Genomic DNA, 15,153 nt, shown 5'->3' with positions numbered 1-15,153 from the left:
TTGTCGGTCTAGGATGGCAACTGGAATTTCCTTGTATGACAAGTCCTCTGTAATCTGTACATCATCACTCGGGTAGGATTGCCAATGTACTTCTGTAACATAGATACGTGAAAAACTGGATGGACAAACTCCAATTCTGAGGGCAATTCTAACTCATAAGCTACTTGGCCCACTATCCGATTGATTCTATAAGGCCCAATATACCGTGGGCTAAGTTTGCCTTTCTTGCCAAATCTCATTACACCCTTAATAGGTGGCAACTTTAAGAATACCCAGTCATCAACCCCGAACTCCAATCTCATCGTCGCACGTCAGAATATGAGTTTTGACAACTCTTTGTTGTTAACAGTCGATCCTGGATCAATTTTTCTTTTTCTATGGCCTACTGAACCAGGTCTGGCCCATGTAATTCATATTCTCCAACATCGAATCACCCTATAGGCGACCTATACTTCCATCCGTAAAGAGCTTTGTATGGAGCCATCTGAATGCGGTAATGGTAGCTATTATTATACGCGAACTCAATAAGCAGCAGATGATCATCCCAGCTACCTTTGAAGTCTATTACACAAGCTCGTAACATATACTCCAGTGTTTGAATAGTACGCTCAGCATGTCCATCTGTCTGGGGATGAAATGTTATACTAAGACTTACTTTAGTCCCCAATCCTTTTTGGAAGGACCTCCATAAGTTAGATGTAATTTGAGCTCCTCTATCCGATATAATTGATACAGGGACACCATGCAGTCGTAGTATTTCCTTAATATAAAGCCTTGCATAATGCTTTGAGGAATATATAGTCCTAACGGGCAAAAAATGGGCTGACTTTATAAGCCTATCAACAATCACCCATATCGAATCGAACTTACGCTGGGTACGAGGTAAGCCTACGATGAAGTCCATATTGATTACTTCCCATTTCCAAGTAGAATCTCTATAGCTTGAAATAACCCACCGGGTTTTTGATGCTCAATCTTAACCTGCTGACAATTAGGAAACTGAGCAACAAATTCTACTATATCCCTTTTCATTCCGTCCCACCAATACACTTTCCTGATATCATGATACATCTTTGTTGCTCCTGGATGGATACAATAACGAGAATAGTGAGTTTCTCCTATAACTTGCCGACGCAGTCCTGCAACATTAGGCACACATAAGCACTCTTGATATTTGAGGTCTCCATCTTCTGTAATTTCAAACAGTGTCTTCTCCTTCTGAAGAGCGGTATCCCTATAATGAACTAACACATGATCCTCGTAGTGGTATTCCATTACTTCAGTTACTAAAGAGGATGTTGTCGTATCCTAAATAATAATTCCAATATCACCTGAGTCCAGTAATCGAAATCCAAGACTAGCTAGATGATGAACCTCATGGGCTATTACCGTCATTCCTGGAGGTAAATATGACAGGCTACCCATATACCTACGGCTGAGGGCGTCGGCTACTACGTTCACCTTCCCCGAATGGTATAAAATATCAACGTCATAGTCTTTAAGTAGCTCCAACCATCTCATTTGATGTAGATTCAATTCCTTTTGCTTGAAAATGTATTGGAGGCTCTTGTGATCTGTATAGATGTTAACATGAATGCCATACAAGTAGTGCCTCCACATCTTTAGTGCATGAATCACCGCGGCTAACTCTAAGTCGTGGGTCGGGTAGTTCTTCTCGTGCTTTCTTAGTTGTCTAGAAGCATAAGCCACGACCTTACTTTGCTGCAGTAGCACACAACCCAACCCAACGCCTGAAGTGTCATAATAGATAACGTAACCATCGGTCCCTTCTAGAAGTGTTAGAACTGGTATCGACGTTAATCTGTCCTGTAATTCCTGGAAACTCCGTTAGCAAGCATCAATCCAATGAAACTTTGCTCCCTTCGGAGTCAACTTTGTCAAAGGTGCTGAAAGGGAAGAAAATCCCTCTACAAATCTCTTGTAATAACCTGCCAAACCAAGAAAGCTACGAACCTCCGTCAGTGTTGTGGGTATAGGACATGTCTTTAATGCCTCAATATTTTGTGTATCCACCTAGATGCCTTCACCCGAAATGATATGCCCAAGGAAATCTACAGAGTTTAACCAGAATTCACACTTAGAGAATTTTGCATACAACTTCCCTTTTTGTTGAACTCTGAGCACAGTACATAGATGATCCACATGCTCACCCTCTGAACGATAATACACTAATATATCATCGATAAATACAATTACGAATAGATCTAAAAAGGGCCTGAATACACGGTTCATCAAATCCATGAACACTGTTGGGGCATTGGTCAGACCGAAAGATGTAACACGAAACTCAAAGTGCCCGTATCTGGTCCTGAATATTGTCTTTGGAATATCTTCATCCTTAACCGTTACCTGATGGTACCCGGACCTCAATTCTACCTTTGAAAAACACTTGGCACCTTCAACTAATCAAATAAATCATCAATCCTCGGGAGCGGGTACTTATTGTTGATCGTCACCTTATTGAACTGTCTATAATCAATACACATCCATAAGTAACCATCTTTCTTCCTCACAAATAACACAGGTGCTTCGCACGAGGATGTACTAGGTCTGATAAAGCCTTTTTCAAGCAAGTCCCTTAGCTGTTCCTTTAACTCTTTCAGCTCCGCGGGGGCCATCCTATAGGGAGGAATAGATATTCGGTGAGTATCTGGTAGTAGGTCAATGGCAAACACAATTTCCTTGAACCCGAACTAAGTGATAAATACAGCCCTTATTGATCATCTTCCTTGCCTTGAGATAGGAAATAAATCTACCTCTCGGTCATGCCATATTACCTTTCCGCTCTAAAACAGGCTCCCCTGGAAATTGAAATTGGACTATCTTTGATCTACAATCAACATTGGCATGACAAGAAGCCAATCAATCCATACCCATTATAACATCAAATTCTACCATATCCAACTCGATTAGGTCCGCTACGGTAGATCGACTATGAACTACTACTATGCAACACCTATATACTCGCTTAGCTATCACTGAGTCCCCAACATGTGTAGAGACCTCAAAATGTATAACCAATTCAAGTTTTATGACAAGCTTACTAGCAACCAACGGAGTAACGTATGATAAGGTGTGTTCGCAGTGAAATCTAGGAGGCCAATTTCTCCTCGACTGAATACCTAGAAGGGTGATCCCGGAAGCCCGAGATCTCGAGCCCTTCACGCCCCTCAAGTTCGGCTGGTATCCTGCCAAGGATAATATCAACTAAAGCCCCGATGAACGCAGGGATCTCCCGGAATGGATCACGTATTTTTAGAATCCCATTTACAAATTCAATTGTTGTTACCATTTTCACAGTAAACAGTTTGGCGCCCACCGTGGGGCTAAAAATAATAGTGATTATTTTCTTGCTAGTTTCATTGCACAAATGCATGTTATTTTTACACTTTTTCTTGTCCAAAGATCTCTTCTTTCAGGACAAAGCGCCTAGCTCGACTAGTGAAATGAGAAGTCGAAACCTCAAAAGTGATAGAGAAAAGGGCACGATTGACCTAGAGCCTGGTGTCCACATGATTATTGGGGGAGCCAGCGTTCCCCGAGGACCCATGTCCAAGCGAGCGAGAACGTCCGCTACAAAGGAGGGGCAGCCCGAGAATGCTTACCCCGCGAAACCCTCATATTCAGCAAAGAGGACGTCGAAGCCATGATGGAACTGCACACGACACACTAGTAATCTCGTTTCTCTTAGACAACACCCGAATAAAGTGCGTGCTCGTGGATCCAGCAGCTCAATCAACATAATCAGGTCAGAAGTAGTAGACCAGCTAGGGCTGCTCAGTCAAGTTGTTCCCACCCCTCGGGTCCTCCATGGTTTCAACATGATTGGAGAAGAAATGAAGGGAGAAATCATTCTCCCGATCGACATGTCTGGCACAACCCAGAACACCGAGTTTCAGATCATCAACGGCGACATGAGATACAACGCCCTACTCGGCTAGCCTTGGATACACAATATAAGGGTTGTGCCCTCAACCTTGCACCAGGTGATAAGGTTTCCCACCAGGGATGGCATCACGACCATACATGGGGAACAACGGATAACGAGGGAAATGTTCGCGGTCCACCACGAGACGCCAACCCCCACATGCCCGGCCTCGAACAAGGAGGGAAGCATGCGAACCCTTGAAGACGACGAGGAAGACTTCTTCGCACCCCGAACCTTCATCGCCCCCAAGGAATCCGACACGACCAAGTCAATAGTCGAAGAGATGGAATAGACCATTTTGATCAAACACCTCCCGAATCGCAAGGTATACCTGGGAACGGGGCTAATCCCCGAACTCAGGGCATGATTTATTCAATTCCTTAGCAATAATATCGACTATTTTGCTTTCCTACTTAGATATGACAGGTATCCCACCGTAAATAACCTCCCACAAACTAAGCGTTGACCCTAAATTCAAACCTGTGAAAAAAGAAGACCACAGTCCGAGGTAAAACATGCCTTCATCAAAGAGGAAGTGGCGAAACTCCTTAAGATCAGATCCATCAGGGAGGTAAAGTATCTTGGATGGCTAGTAACATAGTGGTAGTGCCAAAAAAGGGGAATAAGCTAAGGATGTGCGTAGACTATAAAGAATTGAACAAAGCATGCCCAAAAGATTCCTTCTTGTCGCCTAATATCAATCGCCTGATCGATGCTACGGCCGGCCATGAGACCCTCACGTTCCTCGATGCCTAATCAAGGTACAATAAAATCCAGATGAACCCCGAGGATAGGGAAAAGACCTCATTTATCATGAAATACGATACATATTGTTATAACGTAATGCCCTTTGGGCTAAAAAATGCGGGAGCAACATACCAACGACTAGTTAATAAAATGTTTGAGCACCAAGTAGGAAAATCAATGGAGGTGTATATTGATGATATGCTAGTCAAATCCCTGCGTGCAGAGGACCATCTGACCCATTTGCAGGAAACCTTCGACATCCTCAAAAGCTACAACATGAAGCTCAATCCCGAGAAGTGCGCCTTCGGAGTAGGTTCGGGCAAATTCCTGGGCTTCATGGTCTTAAATAGGGAGATCGAAATCAATCCTAACAAAATAAAGGCCATCAAAGAGATTACGGTGGTAAACAACATGAAAGCCATTCAACGGCTAACAGGGCGGATCGTAGACCTGGGCAGATTCATATCGAGATCGTTGGACAAAATCCACCATTTCTTCGCTCTGCTCAAAAGAAAGAACAACTTCGAATTGACTCCAGAATGCCAACACGCCCTGGAAGAATTGAAACGGTACCTATCTAGCCCGCCTTTGCTGCACACACCCAAGAAGGATGAAACGCTATACCTATACCTAGTCGTATCCGAAATAGCGGTATGTGGCATACTGGTACGAAAAGAGCAAGGTACGCAATTTCTTGTTTATTATGTGAGCCAAACCTTAGGGGATGCCGAAACCCTGTACCCCCATCTAGAAAAATTGGCTCTCACAGTAATAAGCGCCTCGCACAAACTAAAGCCTTACTTTCAGTGCCATCGTATCTGTGTTCTGTCAATATCCCCTCCGGAGTATACTGCATAAACCTAAGTTATCGGGTCGATTGGCCAAGTGGGCCATCGAACTCGGAGGGTATGACATCAAGTAACAACCTCGGACGGACATCAAGTCCCAAATCCTGGCAGATTTTGTGGCCGTTCTCGCCAACCCTCATGCCCGAGGTAGAGAAGGAGCTTTTATTAAAATCAGGCACATACTCCGTGGTATGGACCTTGTTCATAGATGGTGCAACAAATGTAAGAGGATTCAGACTCGGTATAGTCCTAAAGCCGCTCGTTGGCGGCATAATCAGACAATCCATAAAACCACAAAACTTACTAACAATGAAGTCGAGTATGAGGCTATGATTGCAGGTTTAGAGTTGGCCAGAGGTTTGGGAGCCGAGACTATCGAGGCAAAATCTGACTCGCTCCCCGTGGTAAGCCAAGTAAACGGAAGCTACGAAGCCTGAGAAGACAGGAAGCAAAGGTATTTGGGCAAAATCCAAATCGCATTGTGTCGTTTCAAAGAATGGACCTTAGTCCATGTACCTCGGGAGCAAAATTGCGAGGTCGATGCCCTCTCAAACGTAGGATCATCCACTAAAGAAGAAGACCTGCTCCCAGGAACAGTCGTTCAACTGTTCAAATCTGTGGTCGAGGAAGGTCACACAGAAATTAACTCCACCAGCCTTACATGGGACTATAGAAACAAATACATCGTTTATCTGAAGGATGGAAAGCTACCTACGGATCAAAAAGAATCGAGGGCCATGCGAACCAAAGCGGCCCGATTCTCACTCCACGAATATGGGGCTCTTTACAGGAGAACTTTTGATGGTCCCCTTGCAATATGCTTGGGGCCAGGCAAAACGGATTACGTGATCCGGGAGATCCACGAGGGCACCTGCGGAAATTACTCCGAGGCCGATTCCTTAGTCCGATAAGTGATCAGAGCGGGATACTATTGGGACAACATGGAAAAAGATGGCAGGGAATTCGTCTGAAAATGCAACAAGTGTCATAGGTTCGCTCCCATGATCCACCAGCTCGAGGAACAACTGCATTCTGTTTTATCACCATGGCCATTCGTGAAATGGGGGATGGACATTGTAGACCCTTTGCCGACGGCGCCAGGTAAGGCTAGATTCATTTTATTTATGACTGACTACTTCTCAAAGTGGGTGGAAACGCAGGCCTTTGAAAAAATAAGAGAGAAGAAGGACATCAATTTTATATGGGAACACATCGTATGTCGGTTCGGAATCCCGTCTGAAATAACATGCTAAAACGGGAGGCAATTCATCGGGAGCAAGGTAACACAATTCCTTGAAGATAACAAAATCAAGAGAATCATGTCGACGCCATAGCACCCGTGTGCAAACGGCCATGCCGAATCTACAAATAAAACCATCATTCAAAACTTAAAGAAGAAGTTGGAAAGAACCAAGGGAAAATAGAGAGAAACGCTGTCCGAGGTGCTGTGGGCATATCGGACAACTCCAAAATCAAGAACTAGGGAGAGAACTTTATCTCTAGTGTATGGCGTCGAAGCGCTAATACCGGTAGAGGCCGGAGAACCAAGCGACAGATTCCGACACACTAGCGAGGGGTCAAACAACGAAGGAATGGCAATGACCCTCGAGCTGCTCGACGAAAGACGGGAAGCCTCGCTGGTTCGGATGGCTACCTAAAAATAGAAAATTGAATGATACTACAACAGATGAATGAATCTCCTATATTTCAGAATCGGAGACTTGGTCCTAAGGAAGGTTACCCTCAACACCAGAAACCCTAATGAAGGGAAGAAGGGCCAAAATTCGGAAGGATCGTAACGTATTCTTGGGATAGTTGGCAAAGGATCCTATAAGCTTGGTACAATGGAGGGCGAGCAGCTTCTGAGTAACTAGAATGTATTGATGCTTAAGCGTTATTACTTCTAGGGCGGCCGGATGTGGAACCCCACAAATGTCCTCGAAGCAAACGTCACACTCTTTTCCTTCAACCGGGTTTTTTTACCCCAAAACGGGTTTTTTCCAGTAAGGTTTTTAATGAGACGATGTCCCTATATTTCCCCAGAAGGATTCGAGGAACCCACAAAATTTCTTTCGCAGTCAGCCCCGCCCCGGGAAAAAGATGAACAAGGCTCCGATAGGGGACAACATATCCAGCCGAGCTCGCAAAAACAAAATAGCATGTATCTATACCAAGCAATAAAAGGATATCTTTTCAACATCTTATTCTCCAAACAAGAAATCTGAAGTATACCCCCGACAGGGGCCTCTCCGGCAAACGCGTCCCGAGATACTTAGAGACTTAGCGTCAGTAATTAAGCACCGACATGACCCCAGGGTAGAAACTCCGGGCTTATAAAGCCCCTACAAGGCAACTCCGAGCTCACGAAAAGCGGTCTTCAAGCTTAAACAAATTTGATGACTTGGAGACTGTCATTCATCGCCAATACCATGCACTGGGAAACCCAAAACTGTAAGACCCCTAGCGGGCAGACTCGGCATAACCAGATCTATTCTACATTACAACAAAAACGGTAAGACATCAACAAGCATGACAAAATGTAAGACCTCAACAGGCATGACAAACTGTAAGACCTCAACAGGTATGAAAATCCTGAAGTTCATGTCACGCCCCAACCTCAGGAGGCGCGACCGGCGCTCAATCGAGCAGCCCCCAACTGAGCAAGCCTTATCAAGCACTTCCTACCCAACTCGATATGAATAAAGAAACCATGCTTTCATTCATTTATTTAGACGAGGAAAGAGGGTGCATTCTACAATGTTAGATCATTTTAAATTACAACATTAAACCGTCGATAATTTCCAAGATTCCATGCAAATACACTTTAGCCAAAGCGAGAATTTGAATTACATCATAGTTCACAGGCCCATCCAACACCCGTACATAACCCACACGTATATCTACGGAGCCTCTAAGGAGGAAAAGACAAATTATGATAATGCCGGCAACAAGGCCCAGGCTATACCTCAAAAGTAGAAGTGTACAACAAAAAATGCGCAATATAACCCCTTGAAGGAGAAAGGGGCTCACCAAGACTTCAAGAAGAAGGTACTCCGCTACGCGCGACCCGCACTATCTGCAATGGAGCCACCTACATTCATTTAAAAATGTAGCGCCCCCGGCAAAAGGGACGTTAGTACCATGAAATAGTACTAATATGTATAACTAAACACCATCTAGTTAGAAAGAACTTTCATACAAGAATAAGAAATCACAAGTATAACTCAAGCTTTAAATGATCACCACCTTATCAATTAAAAAATCATACAACTTCCACATCATTTTTACATAGCTTTTAGTTTAGGGCATTTCACACTATTCATTATTGTTCACAATACCACCGCTATCTTGAGCGGAGTCCGATCTCGACCTGATCGGATGGGTCACCTCATTTGAGGCATATATTTCAATCATAATCTCATTTTCCTTTCCGGAATTCATTCATAATACCACTGCTATCTTTTGCGAAATCTAATCTCGGCCCGATCGGCTAGGCCGCCTTTCCAAGGTATTGTTCCCTTCGTATTAATCACTTCGTTTCACATATATCATTTCACAGGCACTTAGGGCCACAACTTATCACATTATCCTTGGCACTAGGCCGCACATTTACATCGTTCCCACATTCAATGTTGGATTTGTAATTTAGGATAATAAGTGCACACAAGAGCAATTAAAATTGTAGGCATAGAGGAGACTTCACATGGATGGCGCAACATGCGCAACTTCAATTTCAATTTAAAGTCCAAGCATTTCGATACATAATTCATATCCTTGCCCTCTTCAAGTTATCAAGACAGCACGTTGATCATGTTGAGACACATTTTTCACGCATATGCGGTTACAACATCAATTCATGTAAAATGACAATCAATGCAACAATTCATCTTTAATCTTACCATATTCACACAAATGCCAATGAAACTCAATTTTTAAAAGACGGAAATTTATCCATACATACCTCAACTGAGCTTTCCTTAATCCTATAACATTCCGGAATGTTCGCACTTCAATCTATTTAAGCAATATAGCACAATTTAACTCAAAATCAAGAAAAGATCATAATCTAAGCTCTCTTGAGCATTTTACCGAGAATTTAGTGTTCATTAAGGCCTTATGGTTCTTTTATGAAAGATTACCATGCCTCCTCTTTTATAATTCCTCATACTCTTCAAGAACGCATGCATGCAATGCAAACCCCCTTATCCCCATGAATAACCTCACCAATGACCCTTTGTAGCTATGTGTAAAAATGTGAGCTGAGGTGATGAAGCCTTACCTCTTGGGATGAGGGTTTAGGTCCCTCACTTGATTATCTTCAATGATTTACCAAGGATTCATGGAGTAATTTTGATGGGAAGCACTTCCCCTCTCTTAGACCCCTCTCTCTCTCTCTCTAAAAGTGTCAGGAAATGGGCTCAAAATGAGCTATTGCCAGGATATAACAACAAGGGGTCGGGTTTAATATTTAGAAAACTGGAGCCCCGACTCGGATCTGTGATCGCATTTGCGATCGTAAAGTGGACATGCGGCCCGCATAATGGACCGCAAAAATGCTCCCCAAGACATGAACACATTGCCTAGGTATGCGACAGAAATGTGGTCCGCATACCCGTTCTGCGATCGCATAATGCACTGCAGAACAACCCCTTAAAAAATCCCAAGCGAATTATGCGATGACTTTGTGGCCCGCATATTGATTATGCGATCCCATAATTTGGCTGCATAGTTGACATCGATTTGGCCAACACACTACTTCACTCTGCGGCGACTATGCGGTCCACATTCCTATTATGCGACCGTATAGTGGACCGCAAAAAGGGCACTTTTCCAGAAAATATTATTCTTTGACTTTTTAATGCATAGACCAGTTCTAAAGGGTCCAAACCGCGACGAGCAAGCTTGACACGAAGAATTTTATACATCTCTAACACATATTCCTAATTTCCACTACGAGCTTTCTGGTTTAGAGTGGAAATTTTCACGGGGCCTCACATCCTCCCCCACTTAAGATCATTCGTCCTCGAATGAGGATCAAGGTTCGCTTATTAGCAATCTCTTATGCAACCTTCTGATTTTTTTCTCAACCTAAACATACTATTAGTCTCCAAATTTGGCTAACTCCCTGAATTGCCGAAAATTTTGCCAGAGTTTCCTTTGTATCTGGGCCTTATCTACATATCAGAGAGCCCAGAAACACATCCAAACAGCAAGTACACATTCCATAGGCATAACATAGCTCGTACAATACTAACCATGGCCGTATAGGCAACATATATATATAACCAACACAGGACAATTTTACATAGATTAAGTCAAAAGATAATAGTTCATAGGAGCTAAGTGCATAAAAGCTATTTCATGACTATTCAAACAAATGTGGGTACTTCTTTTTCATTACATCCTCGGCTTCCCAATTGGCTTCCTCAACTTGCTGGTTCCGCCATAACACTTTCACAGATGCAATTTCCTTATTTCTCAATTTCTGAACTTGCCTATCAAGAACGACAACTGGAACTTCTTCATACGACAGTTTTTCATTAACCTCAATAGTTTCAACCAGCACAATAGTGGACAGATCTCCTACTACCTTTCTCAACATAGACACATGGAATACCGGATGTACCAATGACAGCTCGGGTGGTAGATCGAGCTTGTATGCCACCTGACCAATCCTCTGAATGATTTTGTATGGTCCAACATACCTCGGACTCAATTTTCTCTTCTTCCCAAACCGCATGATGCCCTTCATAGGGGAAACCTTCAAAAATACCCAATTATCTTCCTTGAACTCTAAATCTCTGCGACGAACATCCGAGTAAGACTTTTGGTGACTCTGAGCAGTTTTCAACCTCTCCTTAACAATCTTGACTTTCTCCATGGCCTGATGCACGAGGTCTGGCCCTATCAATTCTACTTCTCCAACCTCGAACCACCCAATGGGAGACCTACATCTCCTACCATACAATACCTCAAATGGTTCCATCTGGATACTAGCATGGAAGCTGTTGTTGTAAGCAAATTCTATGAGTGGCAAATGGTCATCCCAACTACCCTTGAAATCAAGAGTACAAGCACGCAACATGTCCTCAAGCGTCTGAATGGTCTGCTCTGCTTGCCCGTCGGTTTGAGGTAGAAAAGATGTGCTATGATTTATCTGCGTGCCCAAACCTTGCAGAAATTTCTTCCAAAAGTTGGTGGTGAACTGAGCCCCTCGATCGGAAATGATTGAGACTGAAGTACCATGCAACCTGACTATTTCCTTCATATACAACTGGACATACTGTTCCGCTGTGTCGGTAGCTTTAACTGGCAAGAAGTGCACTAATTTTGTGAGTCAATCCACGATTACCCAAATTGAGTTAAACTTGCGAGGAGTGCGCGACAACCTTACCACAAAATCCATGTTAATCATCTCCTACTTCCACATTGGAATTTCTATGCTTTGAGCCAATCTACCGGGCCTTTGATGTTCGGCCTTCACTTGCTAACATTTCGGACGATTTGCCACAAAGTCAGCCACATCCTTCTTCATGTTGTTCCACCAATAAATTTCCTTGAGATCATGGTACATTTTCATAGAACCTGGGTGCACGAAATACCTGGAAGTGTGAGCTTCTGCCATGATCCTTCACCGAAGATCGTCAATATCAGGAACACATAGGCGGTCTTGGTATCATAGTGTACCATCATCCATAGCAAGGGAAAAAGCTGTGGTCTTGTGTTTGTGAAACCCCTCTTTCAGTTGTGCTAATAATGGATCATTGAATTGTTTTTCTTTCACCTCCACCACAAGCGATGATTCAGCCCTATTCTACACAATTACCCCTCCTTCATTAGAGTTGGCCTTGACTGGTAAACCTCCCTAGCTAACAGCCTCTGACATGCCTCCAAATGAGCCAAACTTCCCATAGATTTTCGACTAAGAGCGTCTGCCACAACATTAGCTTTTCCCGGGTGATAGAGAATATCAATGTCATAGTCCTTTAGTAACTCTAGACATCTTCTTTGCCTCAGAGTCAACTCCTTCTAATTGAAAATATATTGAAGGCTCTTATGGTCTGTGAATATATCCACATGGACCCCATACAGATAATGTCGCCAAATCTTTAGCGCAAACACCACTGCCGCAAGATCTAAGTCATGAGTTGGATAGTTATTTTCATGATTCATGAGTTGCCTAGAAGCGTAGGCTATTACCTTGCCGTACTGCATTAACATGCACCCGAGCCCGATCCTGGAAGCATCGCAATACACCACAAATCCCTTTGTACCCTCCGATAGGGTTAGTACCGGTGCTGTAGTCAATCTTGATTTCAATTCTTGGAAGCTCTTCTCACAAGCATCTGACCACTGGAACTTAACTGCTTTCTAGGTCAATTTAGTCAATGGAGAGGCAAGAGTAGAAAACCCCTCCACAAATCTCCTGTAGTACCCAGCCAAACCCAAGAAACTATGAATCTCCATTGGAGTGGTAGGTCTAGGCCAATTCTTCACTTCTGCAATCTTTTGAGGGTCAACCATAATTCCTTCCCCGGAAACAACATGACCTAAGAACGCGACAAATTCAATCCAAAATTCACATTTTGAAAATTTTACATACAATTGAAGTTGCTGAAGAGTCTACAAAACTGCCCTGAGGTGGTCAGCATGGTCCTCCTGACTTCGAGAATACACAAGAATATCGTCAATGAATACTATCACAAAGGAGTCTAGAAAAGGCTTGAAGAATCGATTCATAAGATCCATGAAAGCTGCCGGGGCATTTGTTAGCCCAAAGGACATCACCATAAATTCAAACTACCCATACCGAGTTCTGAAAGTCGTCTTTGGAATATCCTGCTCCCTTATCTTCAATTGATGATACCCGGACCGCAAGTCAATCTTTGAGAAACACGTAGCACCTTACAGTTGATCAAACAAGTTATCTATTCTTGGTAGAGGGTATTTATTTTTGATTGTGACTTTGTTAAGTTGCCGGTAGTTAATACACATCTGCAGAGACCCATCCTTCTTCCTTACAAATAGAACCGGTGCCCCCCACGGTGATACGCTCGGCTGGATGAAACCCTTTTCTAGCAAATCCTTTAATTGTTCCTTTAGCTCTTTCAGTTCTGCTGGTGCCATTATGTAGGGTGGAATTGATATAGGCTGCGTGCCTGACATCACATCGATCCCAAAATCAATCTCCCTATTTGGTGCAATCCCAGTGAGCTCATCTGGAAAGACATTAGAAAATTCATTCACAACTAGTACAGACTCAAGGCTAAGCGCCTCGACATTGGTGTCCGTAACCCGAACTAAATGATAGATACACCCCTTATTGATCATCTTCGTGGCCTTAAGGTAGGAAATAAATCGGCCTCTAGGCACTACATTATCTCCCTCCCATTCAATAGCGGGATCATTAGGAAATTCTAGCATCATAGTTCTAGTCCGACAATCAATCTTGGCAAAACATAAATAAAGTCAATCCATTCCCATTATTACATCAAAATCCACCATTCCCAATTCAATAAGATCGACCCTGGTATCCCTACCGCACACCGTGACAACACGACTTCTATAAACTTGAGTAGCCAAAATTGACTCACCAATCGGAGTAGACAGCAAGAAGGGTTCATGAAGTTGCTCTGGTTCTTTCCCGAATTCCATAGCAACAAAAGGGATAATGTAGGACAGGGTGGAACCAGTGTCAATAAGTGCATACACATCATGAGATTGGACAGTCAGAATACCTATAACAACATCTAGCGAAGCCTTTATGGTCTGGCGTCCATTCATAGCATAGAACCGGCTGGGTCCTCCTGAACTATGCGCACCACCCCTAGCTGCACCACGCCCTACAGGTGCTGGGGTACCTCGAGATAGAGAGGGGGCTGAAGATGTAGAAGCTGCTGGGTTGGCTGGCTGTGCTGTGCCCATACCTGCTCCCTGGAGGGACACACGACAATGCCTCTGAATATGACCCCTTATCCCACATCATAACATACAGGCAACTCCATCTAGCAAATCCTTGAGTGCAACTTCCCGCACCTGGGGCACGGGGACCTCTGCTGCTGCTGGAACCTCTCTTCTGAATGACCCCGCTGATGGGATCCCCTGTTGCCCTGACCCGACCTGAAAGGACTCCACTGCTACTTGCTGGGCCCTGATGGCGGTGCACTGGCTGAAGACTGTGCACCTGACTGGGAAGGCCCTGATGATCCTCCCCTGAAAGCTGATCTTTCCCCACCTAGTGACTTTCCCATATTGCCCGTAGACCGGGCCTTGCTGTTACCCTCTTTCTCTATTATGTTCTTCAATTTACGGTTCTCTGTGGCTTGAGTAAATTCCACCATCTTCCCATAATTCATGTCAGAATTCAATGCAACTATAGAAACTTCATTAATAGTAAAAGAATTAAGGCCTTGAACAAACCAGCTCACCCTGGCCTCCATTGTGGGCAACATATGAATGACATACTTGGACAAGCGAGCAAACTCCATGTGGTACTCCCACACACTTTTGTTACCTTGCTTAAATTTTTCAAACTCTGCTGCACGGGCTGCCCTTGTCTCAGCGGGCAGGAAATGATCTATAAAGGCATCAGCAAACTCGCTCCACCTC

The 15,153-nt window shown here is 43.7% G+C and overlaps 1 protein-coding gene across 1 annotated transcript; it reads right to left on the bottom strand.

Annotated features, from left to right (window-relative positions):
• Positions 1 to 909: 909 nt before the first annotated feature.
• On the bottom strand, positions 910 to 14,469 carry LOC138869131 (uncharacterized). Its single transcript, XM_070146725.1, has 6 exons — positions 14,139 to 14,469; positions 13,614 to 13,763; positions 11,318 to 11,853; positions 11,003 to 11,134; positions 1,390 to 1,836; positions 910 to 1,308 (listed from the first exon to the last, which is right to left on the bottom strand). Exons 1-6 carry the CDS (start codon positions 14,467 to 14,469, stop codon positions 910 to 912), a joined length of 1,995 nt encoding a protein of 664 aa, XP_070002826.1.
• Between the last annotated feature and the right edge of the window lie 684 nt (positions 14,470 to 15,153).

This window comes from Nicotiana sylvestris, chromosome 5 (genome assembly GCF_000393655.2).
Source record: "Nicotiana sylvestris chromosome 5, ASM39365v2, whole genome shotgun sequence".
Lineage (NCBI taxonomy): Eukaryota > Viridiplantae > Streptophyta > Magnoliopsida > Solanales > Solanaceae > Nicotiana > Nicotiana sylvestris.
This window is presented reverse-complemented; position numbering and strand designations above follow the sequence as displayed.

Bases quoted from the DNA above. Each gene is read 5' to 3' on its own strand.
- LOC138869131 (XM_070146725.1), bottom strand. From the start codon at position 14,469: ATGGGCACAGCACAGCCAGCCAACCCAGCAGCTTCTACATCTTCAGCC. The intron at 13,764-14,138 runs GTGAGTCAATTT...ATGTCTTTCCAG, and splicing joins CTTGCTGTCTACTCCGATTG to ATGAGCTCACTGGGATTGCA. The intron at 11,135-11,317 runs GTATTTTTGAAG...ATGTTGAGAAAG, and splicing joins AGTTCAAGGAAGATAATTGG to GTAGTAGGAGATCTGTCCAC.